Genomic DNA, 25,957 nt, shown 5'->3' on the forward strand with positions numbered 1-25,957 from the left:
ATGGTGAGTTGCCTGGGGGGTCCTGGGGGCAGGCCGTTTGACTTAGAATCTGGGTGATACTCCAGGACGGACAAAACAGAAAGCATGGCTAGTGAATGCTATTTTTGGGTTTGAGGCCCCCTAGTGGAGCTATTGGAAAACCGTGCGCATCCAGAGTGCCCAGTCCTTCATGGGCTTAATGACCACCAGGAGCCCGGCCCTGGGCAAGTGCTTTGCTCTGCACACTGTAGTTCATCCTTTCTCTAGGGAGTGAACTGGGAGGGATACACTGGAGAGAAGCCCAGAGGCCGGGTAAAAAGGCCTGGGTAAGCCGGGGAGGAAACTCAGGGGGATCAGCAGTGCTGACAAGTGGCAGCAGTAACATGATCAGGACACCATTCCGGCCCCGCACCTCACTCACCCAGAAGCCCACCAGAACATGGTCTTGGAGGGAAATGAGGCCTCAGTCTCTGGACACGGATTCTGGAAAAGACAAAAGGCCAGGAGGAACCACTGTCATTCCAGCACTTAGGAAGCTGAGGCAGGGGGAAAGAGCCCAGATCCATCTTGGGTTAGCAAGGCCCTATCTCAAAAAAAAAAAAAAAAAAAAAAAAAAGACCGGCTGGCCTTGGTCACACAGCCCACAGTGAGCAGGTGGCCAAGGTTAGGGAGACAGGGTGAACTGTGCCAAAAGTGTGGTGAAGGCTGCGGTCTCTTTACTAGGGAGAGATATCAGCCAGCACAGAGCTTCCTGGCAGTCAAGGCAAAAAGGGCTGGAGGGCCAGGCATGGTGGCTCAGACCTTTGATTCCAGCAGGCAGAGCTCTATGAGTTCAAGGTCACCTAGGTGTGCACACCCAGTTCCAGGCCAGCCAAGGGCTAGAGGGCTAACAGAGTCAAGTGCAGAGTGAGGTGTGCTCAGACCAGCTGCTCCTTGCTCAGACCAGCAAGTTCTCAAATAGCCTGGTGTGGTAGCTCAGAGCGAGGTGTGCTCAGACCAGCTGCTCCTTGCTCAGACCAGCAAGTTCTCAAATAGCCTGGTGTGGTAGCTCATGCCCGTCATCCCAGCTCTCTGCAAGTAGGAAGGGTGCTGTGGCTTCAAGGCTAGCCTGGGCTACCTGGTGAATCCAGGCCACTCTGGGCTTCAGTGTGAGAACCTGCCTTAAAAACAAACACAAAGAGCCCCCCCCCAAAGAAAACAAAACCAACCAAACAAACAAAGCCTGAAAGCAAGAACCATGCACATGAGATTTTGGGGTCCAGTGAAAGACTGTGTGTGATGGTGTTGATGGTGTGTGTGCTTTGGAGAGAGGAGGCATTGAGGGTTACAGCCTCCAGCCCCATCACTGCTTCCTGCCCCCCTTTGGTGTGAGGAGTTCCCTCCACACGATTCCACCGCCCCAAACTGAGCTGCTCTCATCGCCATGATGGACTGAAAACCTCTACAACTATGAGCCAAGATGTGCTCCTCCTTCAGTTCCTCCCGTCAGATATTTGTCTCAGTGAGGAGACAGTAACTAATCCACCATTCATAAGAAAGATGCAGCCTGTGACGTCCCCCAGTGCTGAAGTCACAGATGGGCCATGCAGTTCACGTTTTGCCGAATGGCTAAATGAATAACAACAGGAAAACACAACTTGTGCTCTAGGCCAGCTCCCTTTGGCCACATGTGGTGTTGGCCTCAGAAGGGGCCCAGAGATAGGGAGGCACCGAGTTCGGTATGCGGCGGCTGGCTTACCAATGGCTGGGAGTCTTCGGAGAAGAAGGGCGGCCGGTCCACCAGACAGGACAGCACGAACTCTGCCACTACCAGGAACAAGCACAGGTACGTGGCCAGGTGGTGGAGGGGCTCATGGTGGAAGCTCTGTGGGGACAGAGAAGCCCCACTGAGCCCAGGAGTGGTACAGAAGGGTTCCAGAGGTCTAGGCTGAGACTGGAAATGGGGCCTGAGGCCTGGGACAGTTTCTAGATAGGACCCAAGCCCTGGTGCATGAAAGCATGGTCTTAGCATTCCTAGTTATCCTGCTTACAAACATGTGACTGTCACTGCCACACTGTGTGAGTCACAGTACCTGGGACAATAACAGATGGGGCCCTTCCTTTCTCCTTTCTAGTCCTGTGATGGATTGATTAAGAATGGCCTCTATGGGCCATATTTGAATGTTTAGTCACCAGGGAGTGACACTATTTGAAAAGATTACAAAGAATGGCCTTATTGGAGAAAGTGTGTCACTGGGGTGGGCTTTGAGGTTTAGTAAGCCCATGTTAAGACCAGAGTCTCTGCACATTGATCAGGACGATCTCACAGTAGCTTCTCTGGCACTATGTCTGACTGACTTTGCCATGCTCCCCACCACAATGATAATGGACTAACCTCTAAAACTGTAAGCCAGCCCCCAATAAAGTGCATTCTTTTATGTAAGAGTTGCCTTGGTCTCTTCACAGCAATACAATGGTGGCTAAGAAAAGCCCCAACCTCTCTTAGCTGATTTTATTGCATCTGTTTGGCACTGGGTTCTCTACAGTCTCATTACATACAGCCTGCTGTGATCACTGAACTTCCCGCATGCAGGAGGAGGAGGAGGATCATGAGTTTTAGGCCATCCTGCATTGCAGTGTGAGACCAATCTCAAAAGCAAAACAACAACAACAATACAGAGAGAATAAGGCAGAGAGTGGTAGATCAAGGCCCAGCATGTCCTCCCGTGGCCTCTGCACACACATGCACATAGCATGTCCTCATGCACGTCCACATATGCACACGGCATACACTGCATCCTACAAATGGGTATGATAATCCTGTCTCAGTTCCAAATAAAATACATTGGATGGGAGGTACCTGTGGGGGAGGGTGTCATGTGTGGGAAAAGGGACAGAAAAGAGGTCTGACACCATCATATTGGTTTCCCCAGCGCCCCACTCACCCCTGCAGAGGCCTGCTGGGCCACGTTGATTGCCGGCAAGAGACAGCAAAGCAGCCAGTATCCAAACAACACCCCAGATGTCCGGATTCCCTTCTTCCTCTCCGTGTGGATCAGGAAGGTGGCAAAGCTCTGGACAAGAGAGGGTGGAGGGCAGAGGGAAGCTCCTGAGGTCCCCACCTTCCCCACATGCCCCACATCACAGGGAAGCAGCAGTTGGGGGCAAGCTGGGAGCGGCCGTGATTACCATGGTGGTGAGCCACACGGTAGGGTGAATGAGAAGCTCTGGGGCCTGGGGCATCCCCTGGTGGATCCTCCACAGAGGCATGGCCACGTTGAAGGTGTACAGAAGCACGAGGGCAAAGCCAAGCACCTGGAGAAACAGACTCATGAGACTGTCGGGGAGAAAAGGAAAAATGGAGGCAGACTGGAGGAGACACCATTTGCAACGCCTCATGTGTTATCCCTGCTTGGGAGGCGTTGAGACCCATCCTGACCTTCAGCTGTCATGTCAAAATGCTCAGCAATAGCTTGCACCTACCCAGTGTTTCCCAAGCCACAGAAGAAGCTGGAGGAGTGCGTGTTAGGGTGGCTTGGGGTGTGAAGTAAGAGTTAGTCACTAGGTGATGAAATATGTCTTCCATGGGTGCCGCTTTAGGATGCATGTTCCTGCTGGGATGTTTCTGACTTGGGGCAAGAGATCAACGCTGCCTAAAATGCCAGGTTGTTGCTGACCACAAGCCCCAACTCCAATTGCTCTTGAGAAGGTGATGTTGGGACCCACCAGACTGCCCTAGTAGAGCCCACCAATTAAAGTGTCCCCTGGAATGCCTTTCTTCGATACTTTCCAGGGCTAGCCAGCTGCCACTACGCTGCAGTGGAGCTAATGAACTCTGCTTCTTCCTTCTTGGTTGGTCCTGGTGATTCTGTCACCAACCACATCTGTATTGTCACCCTAGCATGGTGTTTTGGTGGCCTGTATTGGGACCTCTCTCCACTCTTGGCTTGGTCTCTTTTCTCCCATGTTTGTGGTGATCAGGTGATCAACCCACCATCAGCTGCAGGTCTCTGGCCGGGGCAATTTTCCAGCGAGACTGGAGGCCCACAGACTGTGACTTCACAGCACTGCCAACTGTCATGGCACAAACTAAGAAGTCCCTCTGGTTCCTGGGAGAGTCTTACTCCCTGTTTGCAATGGATGGGCCCTGGCTGAGGGCACACTTGGGTGGGAACTGAAGGTGTCAGCAAAAGAGGAGTGACCAGCTAGACTCTGTGAGAGCGGTGGTCACTCTCCCTCCTGGGAGCCTCGTCAGCAATTCCCAGGCTAACCTGCACACACTGTGGGTGTCCCCTAAACTCTCAAGGTCCTTTCTGCCTCTCAGTGGGGGTCATCCGGGACTGAGCCTCTGGTCCTGAGTTTGCCTCTGTTATATCTTCTACTTCCCATCCAGTAAGTGGAATCTTTTCTTTCCTGTTTGAACCCAGATCAGTCATCAGGATAATTTGGCCTGGAACTGTAGATTAGTCTGATGCCCGCAGACAGTTTGGTCATGTGTCAATGGCCTTGTGTAGGAGATGTCCCTGCAGAGAGGTGCCTCAGGTCCTCCTTGGGTGACCAGAGTGGTTTATTGACCACAAAGGAACCTCATAGGAACACTCACTCTCAGACCCATCACAGGACAGTCATCGCTGTCCCTCCCAACTCCCCACCCTGCCACAAATTTTACCCTTAGATGCTACAGAAAAGACATTAAGCCTTCTGCTGTCGTGTCTGGCCACAGAACGAGTATTAGCAGGCTGAGCTCTGCACGGCATTCTACAGCATCTCACGGTCTGCAGCTTGATCCGCTCCATCAGAGTCTTTTGTAAAGAAGACAAATGCTCTGGGTCCAGCGTGCCATCAACTGGACCCAACAACCGGTGCCCGCCCTGTCTAGGCTGTACCACAGTGCTGTCCCCTCTCTTCCTCCTCCTCCCAAAGCTGCAGCCATTTGCTGGCACTTCCAGTCTTTCCTGGGAGCAGATGGCATCTGCATCCTAAACTACGGCCTCAGGGTTAACATGCAAAAATTTTTATCTGTTTATTTTTTTCTCTTTATCTATGCTTATAGTGACATAACTTACTGTCCAAGGTCATCTGTTATCTTTACTAATTTCTTACTGTCCAAGGCCATCCGTTATCTTTACTAATTTTTGCAAAAATGCATCACTCTGAAACTCTCTCTCTCTCTCTTTTTTTTTTTTTTTTTTTGGTTTTTTGAGACAGGGTTTCTCTGTGGTTTCGGAGGCTGTCCTGGAACTTGCTCTTGTAGACCAGGCTGATCTCCAACTTATAGAGATCAGCCTGCCTCTGCCTCCCGAGTGCTGGGATTAAAGGTGTGCACCACCACCGCCCAACCAACTCTCAGACTCTTTTTTTTTTTTTTTTTTTTGGTTTTTCGAGACAGGGTTTCTCTGTATTGTTTTGGAGGCTGCCCTGGAGCTCGCTCTGTAGAACTCACAGACTGCCTCTGCCTCCTGAGTGCTGGGATTAAAGGCATGCGTCTCAGACTTTTATAAGGTGAAGAAAGTGTTTTAAAAAAAAAGCCTTTTGAAAAAATCCAAGCAACAATAAAGTCCTCCTGAGACCCACAACAATCCTGGGAGTGGGATTGGGGACACACACCTGTAATGTCGGTCCTGTGGGTCTGTGGGGGCCATTTCCTTTCAAGCCATCACAAACAGGCAATCTTAATTTATTACATTACGTCGTAAATGCAATTTGGATCCAGTCTCCTTTTAATAAGTTAGTGAATTTCTTATGTCGCCCTGATTGATGACATTAAGAAGGGGAATAAAACAATAGCAAAGAAAACTAATAAGTAGAAGAGAAAAGATGGGAGAATCTGGGTGTGGTGGTTTAGAGGAACAGCCCCCATAGACTTGTGTCTGAATATTCGCTTAGCCCATAGGGAGGGGCACTATTAGGAGGCGTGGCCTTGGTGGAGGAGGTGTGTCACTGTGGGGGTGGGCTTTGAGGTCTCACGTGCTCGAGCCTCCTATAAGGAGAAAACAAGCATGGGACTGTCTAGGAGTGCAGCTCAGTGGTGGAGCATTGCTGCAGCCTGAGGCTCTGGGATCCAACCCCAGTATAATGGAGTAAGACAATAAGTAAATGTGGTGTCATGGCACATGCCCGTGACCCCAGAAACTGGAAGGGGAGGCATGGGGACCAGGAGCTCAGAGTCATCCTTAGCTACATAGTGAGTTTGAAGCCAGCCTGGGCTACATGGGACCTTGTCCTAAAAAAAGTCAAAACACACAAACAAAATACTTGCTAAAGATATAAAAAGACTCAACCTTGTATGGCTCTAAAATTACCATTTGTACCCCAGTGTACCTACAGTAAATGAGAAATGCCAGGTCACTGTGTGTGTAGATTTGCACAACCACAAAATCTGTTTGTGAGAACTTTGACCCGTGGGTTTATCTCTGTCCCCTCTTCGCTGCTGACCTGTTTGGCTAACTGCCTCCCTTCTTGCCCCTGTCCTATGTTCTTGCTGATGAGAGGTGTGGAGTCTCTGCCAGGTTCCAGCCTGCCCCCAGCACGGCTGCCAAACCCCCCTTCCAGGCCCCCTGGTCCCGGCTCCCTGTGGCTACCATTTTGACTTTGAAGAGGCGGGACATCCGGAGGTAGCACCTGCCATGGCGATGGATGTAGAAGAGGTAGATGGGACCCAGGACCCAGAGGTACATGGGGGGCGCCCAGCTCCCAGCTGCTCTCAGGAAGCACGGGCTGAGCAAGCCATGGGCCACAGGTTCCTGCTCTGTCTGGTTCCCGATCTGAATGGAACACAGGGACACTGTTAGGATGGTAGCCACCTGCCTATGGGACAGGCAGCACCTGAAAGTATTTCAAGTCCTCTTGGGTGTACCTTTTCATTCACAACCCCTCCTCTGCATATCAACTCCATAAGGCAGGTAGAGTTACACCAACTTAGCTTATGGGGAAGTAGAGGCCCAGAGAAATGCTAGTCAGCTGGGAGGCAGTGGGCCTGGGGCTGGCTTTGAATGAGTGATCCTCAGTTTCCCAAGTGTTGGGCTTACAGTGACATCATGGCTTGACTGTTACTCTTTATAAGAACTCCCTTGGTAGTTGCTACTGTCCCCATTTCATAGATCAGTATACTGAGGTACCAAAAAGGAACTGCCCCCTTTGCACCCACACAAACAGGAAGTGGCAAAGCTGACTGTGCCCTTCTCTGTCAAGGAGGAATTGTAGAACCTCCCTGTGCGGGCTGTCTGAAGCAGCCCAACCCGTTGAACTCACAGCACTGTGCACCGAACAAGCCCTCTGTGAACACAGTAGCTCCTTACTGCTATTCTGGCCCTTACCTGCTGGACTCCGGGCCCTGGAGCAGGGTATAATATAGCTAGAACAGAGGAGATGCTGTCCCACTAACGGTATGCAAATAAGAATCAAAGTCCCCAGTCTTAAACCCTCTTCCGGGCCAGGGTTTGGTGGATTTGTTGCTGCATCGCTGCTCAATGGCCTTACTGCTTCCCGAGGTCAAGAATTTGGGACTGGGGTGCTGCAGCTCTAGCTTTCCCGGCAGCTCGAGTTTTCCTTGGACCAGGGAAAGGAGTGGGGCAGGCAGGACTCACCCTCGGGCCGGTGCAAGACTCTCCAGGCGCGGCCATTGGGTGCCCTCTGTCCATCAACTCTTGGTCGGTCCCAGATCAGCCCTCAGAGCCCGGCTGGGGAAGAGGCGGGGCTGGGCGGGTTTGACCGGGATTGGAGCTGGGAAGCGGAGGCCCGGGGGCAAGGTTCAGCGGAGCGGAGCTCGGAGGTGGATCTGTTGCTTGGCGAGGTGATTCTGGAACCCCCCTCCCCACCCGAAAAGTGCCAGGACACCTGCGTGCTTCCTCAGTGGGAAGTTCCTCCCAAACGCCCTGCACACTTTGGGCCAAGCCTCGCAGGAGGTACCCTGAGGAAAGACGACAGCAACTGGGGACGAATGTGGTCTAGTGCGGGTGCTGGGAGGAATGTAGAGTCTTGCTTTTAAAAGGAATCATTTGTGCCGGGCGGTGGCGGCACACACCTTCAATTCGAGCACCCGGGAGGCAGAGGCAGGAGGATCTCTGAGAGTTTGAGGCCAGCCTGGTCTACAGAGAGAGTTTCAGGACAGTCAGAGCTGTTACACAGAGAAACCCTGTCTCGAAAATAAAAACAAACAAAATAAATAAATAAAATTATTTACTGAAGTGTGTGAATTCATTTGAGAGAATGAATTCAAAGGAAAATCAATGGGGCAAATCTCAGGCATACGAGAGAAAAACCCTCAAAATGTTTCTATATAAGTGTTAGAGTTAGAACCAAAATAAAATGTAAATGTCCTCTTTAATATTACTACAAACTTAAATAATATTTTTGATTAAGAAAACAATATCATTTAACCAGGCAGTTGGCTTATGCCTTTAATCCCAGCACTTAGGGGGCACAAGCAGGGGGATCTCAGTGAGTCTGTGGCTAGTCAGGGTTACCTAGTTAGGTGCTGTCTCAGGAACAATAATAGCATTTCTAATAGAAAAGCCATGCCGACAGAAATGCGTCGTTTATAACAAAGAAGCCAAATCACAGATTCTATTTTGTTCTGTGCATGTGTGTGGGTGTGTTGACACAAAAATTACCGCTCTCATCTTAAATGGAATAAGAGAGAGTTTATTCTGGAGCCGTTCTGGGCCGTGACCCAGGAACACAGATTTGGGTCACCCCAGATTCCACCTTCTGTCAGTGTTCTGAGTTACGTGGGACAATCGAAGAAAGAGTGTCACTCCAAGATGAATTTAGGCCTCATAGGCAGAGGGAGATCCAGCGTACATGAGCTGAACCTCAAACAGCTGTGCGGAAGCGTGTTTATTGATTGTCACACAAAATTGTTTCCAGAGTAGAACACGCTCCTCACACCAAACGTCACCCCGCAGGGTTAGTCCCCACTGTGCCCTGTTTGCAGTACCCAATGGTGCCGGACGTCCCGGGGACGCAAAGGCTCCTCCAGAAAAACAGCTATAGGTAACACAAACAATCACTGTTTCTACAGTGATTTCTTCGAGCTCTAAATACCTCCAACAACAAATATTTCTTTCTGATGCTTGCCTTAGATGCAGTGAAAAAACAACTATTTCATCGTAATGTTTACCCTACGTACAATGACTCTGCTAGATTTTCACTACAGTTGTCCAACATGGATGAGGTTTCACGGCGTCTTTATAATTTTACAGAACAGAGGAAGCCATAAATCATGGCATGTTTAGAATACATTGCTGGTACATCAGAGAGATGGGTAAGGCAAGATGGAGGAGCCTTTCCTACAGGTCCAAGACGCTATCTAATGATATTCTTAGTTTTCAGATCGGAAGAAGCTGGTTGTCTACTTCTACCAATTTTAGACCCAATAGATTCTAAGGTTTTTCTCTATCGTCATATGTTAGCTTCAGCACAGGTAGGGGGAGGACAGGTGTGGTTGTTTCAGAGGCCAGAACCAGCCCAAGGTCATTAGCCTCCAGACCCGCAGCATTCCAGTCTCTCCACCACTGAAATCCTAAACAGCCAGTCTCAGCAGACGCAGATTCTTTTCAGGAGTTTTGTTCACAGGTGGGCACATGCATGTCGGGGGCGGAGGGCAGCTTCCGGCACCTTCTTCAGGAAGGCGGTCTGTGGCCTCTCATCGTCCCGAAGCCAGGGAGCTGCAGGCGCCTTCCTGTGTCCACCTCCCCAGTGCGGGTTTGGTGATCAAACTCAGATCCTTAGGCTTGCAAGGTAAACACTTCACTGACGGTGCCACCAGCCCAGGAAATCCCCCACCCCTCACAACCCCTCACTCTGGTTACTCTGGTACTCTCAATGTAATCCAAGCAGGGCTTGAACTCACGGAAGTCCTCCTGCCTCAGCCTCATGAGTACAGGGATGGATTATAAGCCACATTCTACTTGCATACGTGTCTATACTGGTGAGCAAATTTAGGGCCTTGCAAGGCATGCATTGAGCTAATTTCCCAGCCCTTTTAAATATTATACATTTTCTTCTCTCCCCCTCCCCGTACCCCTCCTGCTCCCTCTCCTGTCTAAAGATGTCCAGGTTGATTTTGAACTTGTTTTGTAGCTAAGGTAGGCCTTGAATTTGTCTGGCTAAAACACGATTTTACTATAGAAGTAAGCGCTGGTCAAAGAGCGGGAGGGGGAATGTAGGAAGTTGAGCCAAATAGCACATTTTTAAAGCGTTTTTTGAAATTACATCTGACTTATGAAATATGTGGATCAAAAAGAGTTGGTGCTTGTTGACTACGTCAATCAACAAAAAAGAATCAGTTGTGACACTGAATCCGGATTGGAAAGCCTGTCTGGGTTCCTCCTTGCAGAGGCTGCGCGGAGTCCTCCAGGACGCCAGAGGCGCACGCGCTCGCGCTTCCCTGCGGAGCCCGTGTCACGGCGGTCTTCCTTGGGGGCGTGGCGTAGGGCCGCGGCGCGCCTGCGCGAAGCCGCTCCGGGGCGGGACCTGGGCTTGTCAGCCCAGCGAGGAGGAGGAAGGAGCCGGCTGCGTGCGGTGTGAGGGGCGGGACCGGGCGGGCTGCGGAGGGTTAGGCACGCGGAGGCCGGGCCATGCGTGCGGGCCGGAGTGCCGCGGCGCTGCTGCTGCTGCTGCTGAGCGGTGCGGGGCTGGCGGTCGGCTCCGAGGACATTGTGGTGGGCTGCGGGGGCTTCGTGAAGTCGGACGTGGAGATCAACTACTCGCTTATTGAGGTGAGCCGCCGCGGGTGGCCGGGCGGGCTGTGTGACCCCGGGCCAGGCTCTCAGAGGCTCTACGTCCTTCCCCAGCCGCCACGAGAGGCGAGAGGGGTGGGTGGGCGGCGGGGAGGGCTTGATAGACTCCGTCTCCCCCCAGACCAAGACCCTGAACTCAGATCTGCCCAACCCATATTGCAGACCTGGAAACCACACGTGTCACTCTCCAAACCCCAAGGTATGGAACCCATGGTTCCTCCATCCTTCCTGGGGTGCACTTGGAGAGGATCGGTACCCATCGCCGAGTCCTGACCTGAGCAGCAGCCTCTGGGGCTGTGAGCCCCCCCCTTTCCTTTTCAAAGTGCAGAGTTGCCAGCCACCCTGCACAGTTGCAGAAACTACACTAGGGATTTGTGAAACCTATTTTCGACTGAGTCGAAAGTTCTGTCAGCCCGGGGGGATTCTGACCCTGAAAGCCCGTGACTAGAAGGGGCATGGGTAGAAGTAGACGCCGGATTGGAGAGGGAGCTAGGCCTAGTTTTCTCAAGGAGGTGATAGAGGGGCCGGAGAATGGAGGGAGAGGGGAAGAGCTAGACAGACACCCTGAGGAGAGATGTGGGGGTGCCAAAGAGAAGGCTGTCTGAGGCCCCTTTGAGCTGCCCAGTGCTGGCAGTGACCACCTTTAGCATGTCACTAAAACTGGGGGAAAAGGTGAGGTGCTGTCCCTACCCTTTGACCTTTCTCCAAACCCCAGTAGTAAGATGGTGTTAGAAGTGGCAGAAACCAGAAACGTGGCTTCCTAAGGTGGAATCAGCTGTCCTCTTCCAGGCTTTCTGCCTGCCGCCCTCTCCTTGGTTAGCTGATTTGTATCTTACTTTCTTTTTATTTATTTATTTATTTTATTTTTTTGAGACAAGGTTCTCATGTATCCCAAGCTGATCTCAAGCTCAATATACCCAAGGCAGGCTTTGAACTTTGGACTCCCTGGCTTCCAAGGGCTGGATTCCAGGAGTCTGCCCTGGGTCCTTCTGCCTCCTGGCCTTGCAGCACTGGGCGTCTCAGGAGCTGCCTCGGAAAGGCTTTTCATCCTGCAGCTTTGGGAGGAAGGAGAGGACAGTCGCCCCCATGCACTAACAGGGGTTAGGAGAGCAGAAAGTGGTTTCTGTGGCCCATTGTGAACTGTGTTCTCAAGCCCTAGGGCTCCTTGTCCACATGTCTGGAGCAACCCATCCTTTTGTAATCTCTGATTACGACACCAGACATCTCATGTATGTAGTTCCCACGCAGATGTATGTGGCCCATTTCTGATCTGTACTTTACAAAGGATGTGCTGTATGCCCCGGAGAGTGAAGTATGGCAGGCTTACTTCTGGTTTTGGATGAATGGCCTTCTTACATACGAGTACAGCGGAAGTGGACTGAGGCCGCTGGAGTCCTCAGCAGGGTAGAGGAGCGCTGCACGCCTCAGATCAGGTGCTAACAGCGCCCACCGGAGACTGATCTGCTGGAACCCTGCTTGGGCTGCTCTCCTTGTGTGAGCTTCCCGTGGCGGAGCTTGTGGCTTCCCCAGGCTCTCTTCTATCATGATGAGCAATAGCGACACCTGTTAGGAACGGGTCACCTTCTGGGCGTGCTCGATGATGAGATGTTTTACTCTTGGGGTGGTTTTTTAACTTTTAAAAATTAATTTACTTTTCGCATTCCAATATCATTCCCCCTCCCTCCTCTCCTCCTGCTCCCTCCGTTTCCCTCCCACCCCCTTCACATCTGCTCCTTGGAGAGGGTGAGGTCTCCCCTAGGAAGTCCACTAAGTCTGCCCCATCTCCTGGGGTGTTTGCTATTTCTTGCCTCCCTGTCTCAGGGATGGGGTCAGTACTTAGAAGACACTTGTAGACAGACATATTTAGGTCTGAAATGGAGTTGGGACAATACTGCTGCTAAAGCCAGCTTCTCAGTGAGCTCAGTGTGACAATTCACAATACAGTGTGTTTTATTTTTATTTTTATTTTATTTTTGTATTTTTGAGACAGGGTTTCTCTGTATTGTTTTGGAGGCTGTCCTGGAACTCGCTCTGTAGACCAGGCTGGCCTCGAATTCACAGAGATCCGCCTGCCTCTGCTTCCCAAGTGCTGGGGTTAAAGGCGTGTGCTACCCACGCCAGACTTACATTGTATTTTATAACATGCAAGTAATCTGGGTATTTCAGTCTCCCCTCCTCCCGTTTCTCCTCTTTTTTCTTTTTCTTTTTTCTTTTGAGACATGCCCAGGCAGTCTGGAACTTGCGATCCTCCTGCCCTGGCCTCCCAGATGCTGGGCCTGCAGGGGTTGCACAACCACACCTGGCTGCTCTCCCATCCTCCTTTCAGCCTTCTTCACCCTGTCTCTGCCCAAGGTGTCTGCCTTCTCGGAGCATGTACTGAAGGCTTGTCTCAGAAGGGGGAATCTCAGTGCAGGGAAAGGACCAGACTTTGATATTTTGTCCTTTACTAGTAGCCTCTGCAAGAGCTACAAGTACTCTTAATTGCTGAGCTACAACATTCATATTTTAGAGGTCAGGCTCTTTGATGTCCTCTTTACAGATTGGGACACTGAGGCTGAGAGTCATTGAGCCACACAGGCCAGCTTAGGCAGTTTGCCTTTGACTGTCTGGTGTGTCTCTATCTGATGGTGCTGAGTGGCTTTTCCTTCAGAGAGATAGTAAATAGAACCCCTTCTTCATGAGTCTGCACTCCATGCCTGATGCTTACCACGCCACTGTGAATAAACACAGCCACCCGGAAACAAGGTCTTTCCATTTTCACTGTGAAGCAGCTCGGCCTCTGGTGGTACCATGGCTTTGTGAAGGTCACCCAGTGTAGGGGAGACCCTGATACGGCTTTGCGCCTTCCAGTTGAGAGGTTGTGTCTGCGGAGGCTTACGGTGCAGCAGTTGTAGCCGGGCCTTTGAGGACAGCGAATACATTGAATTCCTTTCACATCAATCTTTGTTCTGATGGTGGCAGTGGAGGGTTTTAGCTGAGCATTCCTCTAAGCATCTAGAATCATTTGGGGCTAATAATGCAGGCCGCAATGTTCATCCTAGACCTCTAGGTAAAGCCTTTGCAGGGCAGCTCCGCAGTCTACCTCCCGAGTCGCCTTTATGTCTAAATTGCAGTGCTGGGGTGGAACTGAGGGCAGGCAGTCATGGATTTAAACACATGTGTTGTGTGTGTCCGTGCATGCTGTGTGAGGTCAAAGGAAGACTTGTGGAATTGGTTCTGACCATGAGCCTTGATGTGGGTTCTCAGGTCTCCAGAAGGTAGGTGCCTTAGCCTCTTGAGCATCCTGCTGGCCTGGGAATCTGAATTTTCACAAGACTTTTGGGGTAGGTCAAAGGTGGTTTCAATAAAAGAAACAAAAATAACATTATTTTGGGGTATTCTGTCTTCTTTCCCTTTGTCCCCAAAGCTGTTTTAACAACTGTTAGGCACTCAGCTAACACAGGTGGATAGAAGGCGTGCAGGCATTACATGGTAACTAATTCTCTAAGACAGTATTAGGACTTTAGTTTTCTTTCCTTGCTTTCCAGATAAAGCTCTACACCAAGCATGGGACTTTGAAATATCAGACAGACTGTGCTCCTAACAATGGCTACTTTATGATCCCCTTGTATGATAAGGTAAGAGGCAGAGGGACTGCAGTTTTCATCGAGTGGCTCTTATGACAGGAAGTAATTAACTAGCATTCCCAAATGACTGTGGTGACCAGGGACATGGCCTTCCCCCCACATGAAAACTTACTTGTATTGTGGAATGCGGATTTCCCACGGTTGAGCGATTCGGTGGGGTACATTTGGCAGTGTCTGCAGACATTCCACCCTCAGCCTCACAGGGATGCTGCAGGCAGGGTAGCGAGGGGAGGGCAGGAGTGAGCTGGACAGCTCTCAGCACTGCACTTTACTCCAGCCTGCCACACGTGCCAGCATCGAGACACTCAGATTCCGTAGAGTCTCGTGCTTACCTTCAAAACTGTTTATTTGTGTGTAGCAGGTGGGGGTGGGTACAGGGCTGCCTGCCATGGTGTGTGTGTGCATGTGCGTGCGTGCGTGCGTGCGTGTGTGTGTGTGTGTGTGTGTGTGTGTGTGTCTGTGTCTGTGTCTGTGTCTGTGTTTAGGTCAGAGGACAACCTGTGGGAGTCAGCTCTCTCCTACCTTTTTGTGGGTCCCAGGAATTGATTATCAGGTTTGCACAGCAAGCTCTATCCACTGCGATATCTTGCCTGCCCAAGTCTTTACATCTCACAGATGTTGCTAGATGGAAATTTCTCAGCTGGCTGTTTCTGGAAGGGAGTCCGGCTGCCGCCATTTAGAAGAGCCTGGTGGAGGACTTTATTTCAGAAGGGGCTGTTTGGGGTCTATGTACCCTGGGTCTGCAGGTCTCCTCCCTTCACCTTTCGTGGTTTTCCTTGTAGGGGGATTTCATCCTGAAGATTGAACCTCCCCTGGGCTGGAGTTTTGGTAAGTGAGCCGAGTAATAGGGCACTTTGCAGGGGACCACGCTGCACACTGGCTGTCCTTTTCTTAAAAAAGCATCCTTCATGGCTGTACCTCTTTCTGGAAGAAATGCCTTGTTAGCTTCAGTTCGATGCACTGTCTAGACTCAAACTGGGGCCTTCTTCATGTCCCGGGACCAGGGACTTTTATGTCTTTGCGGTGCAGCCAGGCTAACCTCACTCAACATTTCCCTGTGACAGTCTCCTGCAGTTGAGGTTGCAGATGTGTGCTGCAGTGTCTGGCTCTGCTCCCTCTAAAATAAGGGATGTGTTTAAACGTTGTAAGATCAGAATCCAGATGCACACGGGACTGGAGATGCTGGCTCTGTGGAGGGGAGACTTGTCTTTGGGCAGCGGATGGTCTGTGGCCTGGACACAAGAGTGGCATCCGAGGGATCCCTTACTGTGACAAAAGGCCACCTGCAGCTCCTTTCTGTTTCCGTAAAGTTGGGTTCTAGTTGCTGCATCCCAGTGAGCTGGTATTTTAGCCTGAGCCCCGCGCTCTGTGTAGCTGCATTTTGTTTTGAACCTGAGCTAGATGAGATCATACAGGCTGCTTCTTAAAGTGTCTGGTCTCTCTAATCTTGTTTGTGACACTCCTCTTTACTGTGTGTGGCTCTAGGTCACTTCTTTGCTGCACAGAATTCTTTGTGTGTGTGTGTACATGAGTGTCTTAGGGGTTCTACTGTCATGATGAAATACCATAACCAGCTTGGGAAGGAAAGTATTTATTTCAGCCCCCACTCTCAGGTCAACACTTCGTCACTGCGGGAAGTTGAGGCAGGAACTTGGAGCTGGAACTAAAGCGGAGACCATAGAGGAAATCTACCAAATAGCTTGTTCTCTATGACTTGTTCAGCCAGCGTTCTTATACACCCCAAGGCCACCTGCCCAGGGGCGGTATCACCAACCCCCACACATGTCTGTGTGTCTGTGCCCACAAACGCGTATGCTCCAGAGGTTCACATCAGGTGTCTTCTCCAGTCACCCTCCACCTTAGTTTTTGAGGCAGGGTCTCCCACTGAGCCTGGAACTCTCTGATTTGGCTAAGCAGGCTGGCCAGTGAGCCCCAGGAACCCCGTCTCTGCCTTTTCAGCTCTGGGGTACCTATGCATGCTGCTGTGCTGCTGCTCTTCTGTGGGTGCTGGGGATCAGACTTGGGTCCTCATGTGTCTGTGGCAAGTGAGTCACTGACCTAGCTGTCTCCCCAGCCTTTTTCCTGTGTTCTAACAGCTCACCTGTAACTTCTGTGGAGAGCCTTTCTGTTTTCTAAAGAAAATGCAATGTGTGATATTGAAGGGTCAGATGGGCTGGTGTGGCAACAGGGTTGTCCTTTCCATTTGTCATTGTCCCCTTAACCTGCACTGCTCATGTCCTCCCTGTGAGGTTCCGGTCGCCATGGAGTTGATGGTCCTCTTTAGACCTGGAGCCAGTGTGTGAGATTGGAGTTGTGTCACACACTCTAGGTGCCTGGTCCATGGTGAACTCTTTGGGGCCGAGGAATGGTGGCTCATTTGGTAAGGTGCTTGTTGTGCAACCATGAAGATTCATGTCAAAGCCAAGCATGGCGGCTATGTCTGTGAACATAGAGACAAGAGAATCCCTAGGCTGCTGCTGGCCAGTCAGCCAAGGTAAATCGATAGGTCCAGATTTAGTGAGAAACCTGCCTCAAAAGTAAGTGGGGGAGGCTGGAGAGATGGCTCAGAGGTTAAGAGCACTGCATGTTATTCCAGAGGTCCTGAGTTCGATTCCCAGCAACCACATGGTGGTTCACAACCATCTATAATGAGATCTGATGCCTTCTCCCGGCGTACAAGCATGTACACAGATAAAAACTGTATGCATAATAAATATTTAAAAAGGAAGTAAGGTAGGGGCGGGTTGTGGTGGCGCATGCTGGCAGGGTTTGCTAAAGGAGGTGGAGGTAGGAGGATCACAAGGCCAGCCTGAGCTGCACATTTTAGAGCCGGGTGATGGTGGCGCTCACCTTTAACCCCAGCACTCAGTGGGAAGCAGAGGCAGGAGGATCTCTGTGATTTGAGGCCAGCCTGGACTGCAGAGCAAGTTCCAGGACAGCCAGGGCTACACAGAGAAACTCTGTCTCGAAAAACAACAGAAAGTAAGGCAGGGAGCTATAGAGGAAGACAGCCAGCCTTGACAGCTAGACTCCATGTGCATGTGTACAGACCCTCAGGAACCGTACACAGACACACAGCACAGCTGTCTCCATGTGCATATGTACAGACCCTCAGGAACCGTACACACAGCACAGCTATCTCCATGTGCATATGTACAGACCCTCAGGAACCGTATACACAGCACAGCTGTCTCCATGTGCATATGTACAGACCCTCAGGAACCGTATACACAGCACAGCTGTCTCCATGTGCATATGTACAGACCCTCAGGAACTGTACACAGACACAGTCTCCATGTGCATATGTACAGACCCTCAGGAACCGTACACAGACACAGTCTCCATGTGCATATGTACAGACCCTCAGGAACTGTACACAGACACAGTCTCCATGTGCATATGTACAGACCCTCAGGAACTGTACACAGACACACGGCACAGCTGACTCCATGTGCATATGTACAGACCCTCAGGAACCATACACAGACACAGTCTCCATGTGCATATGTACAGACCCTCAGGAACTGTACACAGACACAGTCTCCATGTGCATATGTACAGACCCTCAGGAACTGTACACAGACACACGGCACAGCTGACTCCATGTGCATATGTACAGACCCTCAGGAACTGTACACAGACACAGTCTCCATGTGCATATATACAGACCCTCAGGAACTGTACACAGACACAGTCTCCATGTGCATATGTACAGACCCTCAGGAACCGTACACAGACACAGTCTCCATGTGCATATGTACAGACCCTCAGGAACCGTACACAGACACACGGAGCACCAACAGCACAGCTGTTGGCGAATCCTCGGTGCACTTGGAAGTTTGTTCAGGATGCCAGGAGACAGGTGGGGTGGGAGGAGACTTGTGCCTCTACTTTGGCTCCAATCATGTGAGGGCGTTACATGTAGAAATATGTTGAAGAGTCTGGCTGGGAAGTGTGTTCCTGGCACACGTAGAAATGCGTCGAAGAGTCTGGCTGGGACGTGTGTTCCTGGCACTCACGCTGCCTTTCGTGTCTTGTCCCCATCTCTCCTTTCCCGATTCCCCCCAGAGCCAACCAGTGTGGATCTGCACGTGGATGGGGTGAGCGACATCTGCACCAAGGGCGGAGACGTCAACTTCGTGTTCACTGGCTTCTCTGTGAACGGAAAGGTTTGCCTCCAGGCTCTGCTGTTTTCTACCCTGCTCTGTCCCGTGCCACCACCTGCCAACCTTGCAAAGTGGGGCTCTGGCACCTAGGGTCGCCACAGTGAGCTTCGAGGGTCTGTGCTGTGTGGCAGCCTGGGGTCAGCTTGGCTGTGGGGAATGGCCTGTGATGGGGTGCAGAAAGGGAGGGGCGTGTGCCCAGGACCTAAGTTGTTGCCCTGCTGTGTGGGAGCGAGGGGCAGCCCCTCCAGGGAGGCTTCTGCCAGTGGTGCCGCCTCCTGAGGAACTGCTCTGGGGAGGTGTTGGAACCCTGGGCAGTGAGCGCAGTGCTGTATGAGCGCCTGCTCCCAGCTCCACTCTCATTAGCGTCCTCCTTCCCTCCATCCAGTCCCCGTGAGATGAGGTCCCGGTGCTGGTGGTGCTCTGCAGGGTGTGTGGGCTCACACGCGCTCTTTTGTGCGGAGAGTGAGGCCCTCGGCTGGTTCATATGTGCAAGAGGGGATCCTGGGTATTTTCCCTTTCTTAGTGATTTGTAAAGTAGTGATACAGTTTTTAAAAGATTTATTTTTAATTAGTGTGTGTGGGTATGTATATTTGAGTATGGTTGTTCTTGGAGGCCAGAGGCATGGGATCCCCCTGGACCTGGAGTTAAAACAGTTACAAGCTGCCTGATGGGGTGCTAGGAACTCAACTCCAGGCCTCTGCAAGAGCAGTGTGCACTCTGGTTTTTCGAGACAGGGTTTCTCTATGAAACAGCCTTGACTGTCCTGGAACTCCCTCTGAAGACCAGACTGGCCTTGAACTCACATATATGCACCTGTCTCTGCCTCCTGAGTGTGGGATTAGAGGCGTGTGCCACCACCACCCGGCTTCAGTGGACACTCTTGACCAACCACTGAGCAGGCTCCACCCCCATCATGATAGACATTTTGTCTTAGATTCAGTGGTGCAGTATTTTCCTGTTAGTGTCCCCTCTCCCCACAGCCCTCCATAAAGGTCTCCTGACTACATCAGCTTCAGAGAGAGAGAGAGAGAGAGACCCTTGACCCACTTGGGGCAGGAGCATGAATAAAAACTGCCTATTGTCCTCCTCCTCACAGGTTCTCAGCAAAGGGCAGCCTCTGGGCCCCGCAGGAGTTCAGGTGTCCCTGAGAAGCACAGGCACTGACGCGAAGATCCAGTCCACAGTCACACAGCCTGGTGGCAAGTGAGTGGCGTCCTGGAGCCTAGTCTGGCTGCTAGACCAGGCTGTTGACGGGCATGGGGAGCTTTGGGGGGGGGGGCGGGCTCAGATCCTGATTTGGCCTCTAAGCAAGTTCATGCTTTCAGAGCCCAGGTTCCTCTTGAAGTGGGAGTCATCTGACCCACTGTGCGGGAGGGGGTGATTAATTACCAGCTACTGTCTGTATGGGTAGTGCTCCGGGTCTGCGTTTGAACGGGCTCCTCCATTTCTCTTTGGCTTGGGATAGGTGACTTCACCCCTCTGCTTTGCTTTACAGATGGAGGTGATTACAGGTTACTGGGAAGGTCAGTGTAAGTGCATCAGACTGGCCAGGTGGTGCTAATGAGCATTGCTGGCTTTAAAGACAACATTTTATCATTTACATGGAAGCCCTTTAGTAGTTGGACCTGATGGTTGTTTAGTTAACCTTGTGGAGTGAAATTTAAAGGGCTGGTATTGACCGGTGCAGTGGGGAGAGCGCAGCTGTAGCTGTTAACAGATACGTTGGGATTGATACCGGAATAATCGGAGCTGGTACTTTTGAAAACATTTAGAGCATTATTATTCGGTACACAGAACCCAGCTAAAACAGTAGTGAAGTTGATAGTCATCCTCTAGTGTGTTGTCCAACTTAGCAGTGACTGTTGACCGTTTGTCCTGGATGGCGCCTGGACCTGCTCTGGAGGAGCACAGGGCTGTGCTTCCTCCTGGCCCAACCCAAGTTCTTGGGCCTGGAGGGCTTCGGATGTGGGGTTGCCAGAATTTGGAATGCTTTCATAAATGTAATGTGCTAGTTTCTCAGTGCTAATATACACAGCTGACTGGAGGGAGGCTCTGTTTGACTTCATACCAGGGTCACTTAGTCTTCATGTTTCTGGGCTCCTTACCTCAGTGAGGCACTTCCTGCAGCGAAGCCTCACACTCCAAGTTCCCCACTACCTCCAAATAGTTCGTCTTATCCTGAATCCATTAATAGGCGGTTCTTTTGGTTAGGCCAAAGCCCTCCTGTCCCAGTCACTTCCTGGAACTCCACCTCTGAACACTGTACCAGGGAACGCATGTGCCTTCAGGGATGGGACTCACATCTGCACATGAGCTTCATTTATGTCTGGTGCCTATCTTAAGATGCAGGCTGAAAGTGTTGTGTAGAATTTCTCACTTTTGTGGCGTAATATCAGAACTCAAACAGTTCTGACTTGGATTTCTGATGTTCAGATGAAGGATGCCTCAGCCATAGTTTGTTGCAGAGCTCACCAGAGTCACCTTCACTCTTCTGAGCTCCCTGTACTGTCTTCAGCAGTGCTCAGAGCACATGTGGGGACCCGGGGAGTAGAAAAGCTAAGTCGTAATGCCAGAAGCCAGTGGCCCCTGCAGCTTTGTTGTAGCAAAGTGGTTCTCAAGCGCTGTGCAGACAGCATTGGATAGACTGGGGGATGCAAACTCTGCCTGTAGTAAGTCTTGTGGCGAAATTAGCTTCTTATTTGGCAGGTACCTTGTTCAGGTTGAGCCTGCCAGGACTCTGACTGTAGTGCTGGCAGCCCCAGCTCAGCTGGCCATGGCCTCAGTTTACCTGGAGTCATTGGCTGCCGGCGTCATCACAGCTGCTCTGGGAGAGACTCCAGGTGGCCCCTTGTTCAGGCAGTGGTGCACCAGGGCTTCTCGCCTCATAGCAGTGCCCTCAGCGTCACCTTTTCACTGACTTAATCGGTTTTTGTTTGTGTTCATTTTATCCTGGGAGACAGGGTCGCACTGTAGCCCAGGCTGGCCTTGAGTTTTCTTTCTAGTTTATACGTATGAGGGCCTTGCTTCTGTGTCTGCCTGTGCAGCACGTGCACACTTGGGGTGTGTTCATGGGGAGCAGAAGGGGGCACGGACTCCCCTACACTGGAGTCCTGTGGGAGACCAGTCAGTGCTCTTAGCCAGTGAGACCTTGAAGTTTCAACTGTCCTCACAGGGGCACGTCCCCATGAGCCATCTGCCGGGGGGGGGGCTGCTTTCTTCCACACAGTTCCTCCTTTCCCACCTCTTAGTCTTTAGCTGCTTGTTTCTTTTCTCTCCTCCTCTCTTCTTCCTGTTCATGCCAATCAAACCTGCTGATTGCGAGCTTGTGTCAGGACTCCTGGAGATGCTGGGAGTGTTGGCCCTCTGTTGCTAGAAGTGTGCAGAGTGGCTTTTCTTGCTTCCTGGCACATGGGGAGTGTTCAGTGAGTGGGTTTGGACAGAATTGGATCCAGAATTAGAAACCTACAATAATTCCCACATAGTCCCTGCCTAAAACTTGGGTTAAGTGCTATTTTGTGTTTCTCAGGTTTGCATTTTTTAAAGTTCTTCCTGGAGATTATGAAATCCTTGCAACTCATCCAACATGGGCGCTGAAGGAGGTAAGCTTTGACCTGTGTCTATGGGTGTGCTACAGTTTGGAAACAAATGTGGGAATGCATTTAAGATGTGAAGTAAAGTCACAGTTTCTCCAGAAGAACCAGGGTGCTAAAGATATAGGTGTTACCAGGAAAACCTCCCCGGCCACAGTGGACACCTCTGCTACTGGTTTCTTCTTTAGGTAACCGTTGTGAAGACCTTTACCATCCACTGTCACTGTATTGAGCTAAGTCAACACCAGGAATTCCCTGTGAATTTTGTTCTTTTTCTCTCTGAAAGAGAAATCTATAAATATGCTAAACATTCTAGAGGCCTGTTGTCCACGCTCCCTGGGGGAGGGAGTTCTCACACAGCGCTTTGATTGTCCAGGGGAGAAAGGGCTGCACGTCCTTACATCTGAGTGTGAGCAGCAGCGGTAAGGCGGGTGTGGGAGCCAGAGAAAACTCCTTGTTTCAAGGAGAGAAAGAGTAGCCATTTCCTTTTTGGTTTAAATTTTCAACTTTCTCCTGCTTTGTATTTGAAATTTTAACCAAACGTGGCTGAGTGGTAGCAGTGTTCATTGAAAGAGTGTCTAAGCAAGGTGTGGTGTTTTGTACCTGAGGTTCCATCGCTTGGGAGACTGAACAGGAGGATTGTGTGAGTTTTCAGCTAACTTGGGCTCCATAGTGAGTTCTAGACCAGCTTTGGCTATGGAATGAGACCCCATCTCAAAACAAAAACAGCCCGAAAGCCCAAAGAATATCAAAAAGGCTATAAGTGTTTGAAAAGTCATATAAGGCTGATCTCTAAAATATTGTAGTAATTAAATATCTTGAACAAAAATAAAAAGTGAAGTGCGACATGCATTGTAAGAGGGGCTGACAGTCACCTGGCGGGGTTGTGCCTGCAGCCCTGGTTCTGCTTTGTCATCATGGGGTGCTGGTTACCCTGAGGGAGCAGACAGAGGTTCTGGCCCTGGCTTTGTCTCTGTCAGGGTTAGGGTTAGCAGGGACATTGCTTGTTTTCTGGGAATTGTACTCTGTATGCAGCCACACTGCAACAGAAAAGGGGAAGGCCAGCATGCTCGTTAAAAAGCAAACTGGAGGGGCCAGTAAGATGGCTCAGGGTAAATGTTGTTGCTGCCAAGCCTAAAGACCTGAGTTTGATTCCTGGGACCCACATGGTAGAAGGAGAGATTCCTAGGTGCCCTCCAACCTCCCATGCATGCTATGGTGTGCCCCCTGCCAACAAATAAATACTTCTGATTTAAAAAGAAGTTGGACTTTAAGAAGAACATGAAGGAAGGGAACTGTCAGAGCAGTCACCACATGCACAGGTGGTTTCTTCCATTTTACCACACTTCATCTGTTTTGCATAGAAGAAAGAAACGCAGGGCTGGGGAGATGGCTCAGTGGGTAGTGTACTTGCCATGCAAACCTGACAACTTGAGTTTGGATCTCAAAACCCCTGTAAAACATGCCTGGTGGATGTATCTGCAATCCCAGTGCTCCATGGGGAGCTGGAGGCCGAGGCAGAAGAATCCCTCACAGCTCCTGGGTCTACCTGTCTGCTGTACACAGCTGAACCCACTGCAGCTCTGCCTGAAACGAGGTGGAAGGCTAGGAATGACACCTCAGGTTGTTCTCTGACCTCTACACGCATTCCATGGCATGCACATCTGCACTCAGCACACGAACACACAGTAGGCGCTTTGTTCTCTACAGCCAGCCCTCCTTGGATGGGGGGGGGGTCTACATTCATTGCTTCAATCTCAGATTCAGCCAGCTATGGATTGGACATATATGTAGATTTTTTTCTTATTCTTGATTCTTAAGGGGTAAATATTGCTAGTTTACTTTGACCTTGTGTTGGGCATGCTAACTAATGGAGGTTTAGTATTGGAGGGGGATATGCGTAGTCTCTGCACACACAGTTTGCCCTTATATAAAAGGACGTGGGCACCTACCTGCAGATGTCTGCGTCTGCGGGTTCCGATCAGTTCCTGCGGCTCTGGAGAGATGCCTGTGTCTGTAATATTATTATGAACTGTGTGTTCATATTGCTTTTTGAGTTAAAAATTTAAACATGCCCTTGTATTGTCTCGAATTCTGAAAGGATTTATTGTTTTATTTCTTTTTGAGACTGTCACCCTGTAGCCCATGCTGGCCTCGCATTCACAATAATCTTCCTCCTCTAGCTTCCTGATGCTGGGTTTTCTGCTGTAAGCCACTGTGTCGGGCTGTCAGGGTTCAGTGCTATTGAAGCTAAGCCCTCTTCCTTTTTCTAGGCAAGTACCACAGTACGGGTGACGAACTCCAACGCTAACGCAGCTGGTCCCCTAATAGTGGCTGGCTATAATGCGTCTGGCTCTGTCCGCAGTGATGGGGAGCCCATGAAAGGGGTGAAGTTCCTTCTCTTCTCTTCTCTGGTGAACAAAGAGGTGAGCATAACAAGATTAAAGACACAAGCTTGGGGGGTGCGGAGTGAAAGGTTGGGGGCCCACTGTTGAGCATATCAACCGTGGTTGTTTATGAAATGAATGTTTAAGAACACCATGTCTCTATTGTCTGCACCGGCAGGCCATGGAGGTGGGGAGATGCTTGGGTTTTGACCAGGTTCACCCATATCAGGCTTTAACACCTGCTGCTCTCTGGCATCTTGGGTGTGTCACTTCTCTTCCTTGGCCAGTTTTCTTATTGTTGGGGAGGCGACTGCCTAAGAAGACTGCCCACTTTTAACTTTTGAGGCTGGGTGTAGACATTTGTGTTCTGCTTGCTTGCATTGATCCTCAGCATTGAAACCCATGCATTGACTTCTGCAAGTTGGCCTGGCCTTGTTTGTGGCTGTTGGGTAATCAGAACATGGAAATCTCTTCTTCCCAGGATGTCCTGGGATGCAATGTGTCCCCAGTGTCCGGGTTCCAGCCCCCAGATGAGAGCCTGGTTTATCTGTGCTATGCAGTCTCCAAAGAAGATGGCTCATTTTCTTTCTATTCCTTGCCTAGCGGGGGCTACACTGTGGTGAGTGAGCGGGTTTCTGTCTGTACAGGACACTATGGTGTGATAAGAGCCTATGCCCTTTGGGCATTGTGTGAGTCAGCTTTCTGTATGATGACACACTACTTGAGGTAAACCAACCAAAAGGAATAAAGGTTTACCTTGGATCACGGTTTCAGTTTCTGGCTGATTACTCTTCTTGGGACTGAGCTGAGGCAGTAGGGTGTGGTTGAAGCCTGTGGTGGAGGAAATCGATTAACTTCATGGCCACTGGGTTAACAGAATGGGGAGAGCAGAAGGGCTGGGATTCTGACACGCCTTCAAGGGCACGCTGCCAATGACGCCCTAGTTCCTACAGGTGCTGCCACCTCCCAGCAGTGTTATAAGCATCTTGAGCATGGGTGTGGCTAGCCTTTTGACATTGCAACATGACCCTGTTCTCTCCAGATGTGTCGGGCCACATCTGCAACTATCCTGAGACACATGCGGAACATGGGCAGCATGGTAGACATGCCTGCCAGCATATGGGCTTTTGGGGGCGTTTAAGATCCAAATCAATAGAATGGTCAAATGGTGGGCCTGTCATTCATTAACACTCGGCCTAGCAAGGATAGATTGAGTGTCCCTAAAACTATAGACCTCAAATCCTATTGAGTTAGCCATGAGCCCTTGTTTCTTTGTAAAGTGTGTGTGGAATGTAGTGGGTCTCAGGTTCAGACTTGGACCTGTCCACAAGGTGTCTTGTGATGCACATGCAGGCAGGCACTCCAAATCTGAACAGTTCTGCAGTGAGCAGCACGGATGGTTGCAAGCATGTTTGCCCTGGGGATCCCAGCCTGTGCTGAAGATGAGACATAGGCTCCTCTGTCACAGTAGCGCCCAGGGCTGCTTC

General features: G+C 50.7%; 2 protein-coding genes across 3 annotated transcripts in view; one reads left to right on the plus strand and one right to left on the minus strand.

Moving 5' to 3' along the window:
• Positions 1–7,764, minus strand: part of Abcc6 (ATP binding cassette subfamily C member 6) — a 41,336-nt gene extending 33,572 nt beyond the window's left edge. Inside the window, exons 1-6 of one of the 2 annotated variants that reach the window (XM_013124211.3) lie at positions 7,545–7,764; positions 6,540–6,722; positions 3,148–3,273; positions 2,904–3,032; positions 1,718–1,843; positions 401–462 (exon numbers count right to left, since the gene is read on the minus strand). In XM_013124211.3, coding sequence (XP_012979665.1) covers positions 401–462; positions 1,718–1,843; positions 2,904–3,032; positions 3,148–3,273; positions 6,540–6,722; positions 7,545–7,598 — 680 coding nt within the window. In that variant the 5' untranslated portion in view covers positions 7,599–7,764. Of the gene's footprint in view, positions 1–400; positions 463–1,717; positions 1,844–2,903; positions 3,068–3,147; positions 4,063–6,539; positions 6,723–7,544 lie in introns of those variants that run through there. The other variant, XM_013124212.3, reaches the window with a different exon arrangement.
• Positions 7,765–10,492: 2,728 nt separating this feature from the next.
• Positions 10,493–25,957, plus strand: part of LOC101835890 (nodal modulator 1) — a 52,648-nt gene continuing 37,183 nt past the window's right edge. Inside the window, exons 1-8 of the mRNA XM_005084683.4 lie at positions 10,493–10,679; positions 14,228–14,317; positions 15,109–15,154; positions 18,395–18,495; positions 19,590–19,696; positions 22,020–22,092; positions 24,357–24,509; positions 24,952–25,089. Of these exons, the coding sequence (XP_005084740.1) occupies positions 10,539–10,679; positions 14,228–14,317; positions 15,109–15,154; positions 18,395–18,495; positions 19,590–19,696; positions 22,020–22,092; positions 24,357–24,509; positions 24,952–25,089 (849 nt within the window). The 5' untranslated portion in view covers positions 10,493–10,538. The remainder of the gene's footprint in view (positions 10,680–14,227; positions 14,318–15,108; positions 15,155–18,394; positions 18,496–19,589; positions 19,697–22,019; positions 22,093–24,356; positions 24,510–24,951; positions 25,090–25,957) is intronic.

This window comes from Mesocricetus auratus, unplaced genomic scaffold (assembly GCF_017639785.1).
Source record: "Mesocricetus auratus isolate SY011 unplaced genomic scaffold, BCM_Maur_2.0 Super-Scaffold_100054, whole genome shotgun sequence".
In the NCBI taxonomy this organism is placed as follows: Eukaryota; Metazoa; Chordata; class Mammalia; order Rodentia; family Cricetidae; genus Mesocricetus; species Mesocricetus auratus.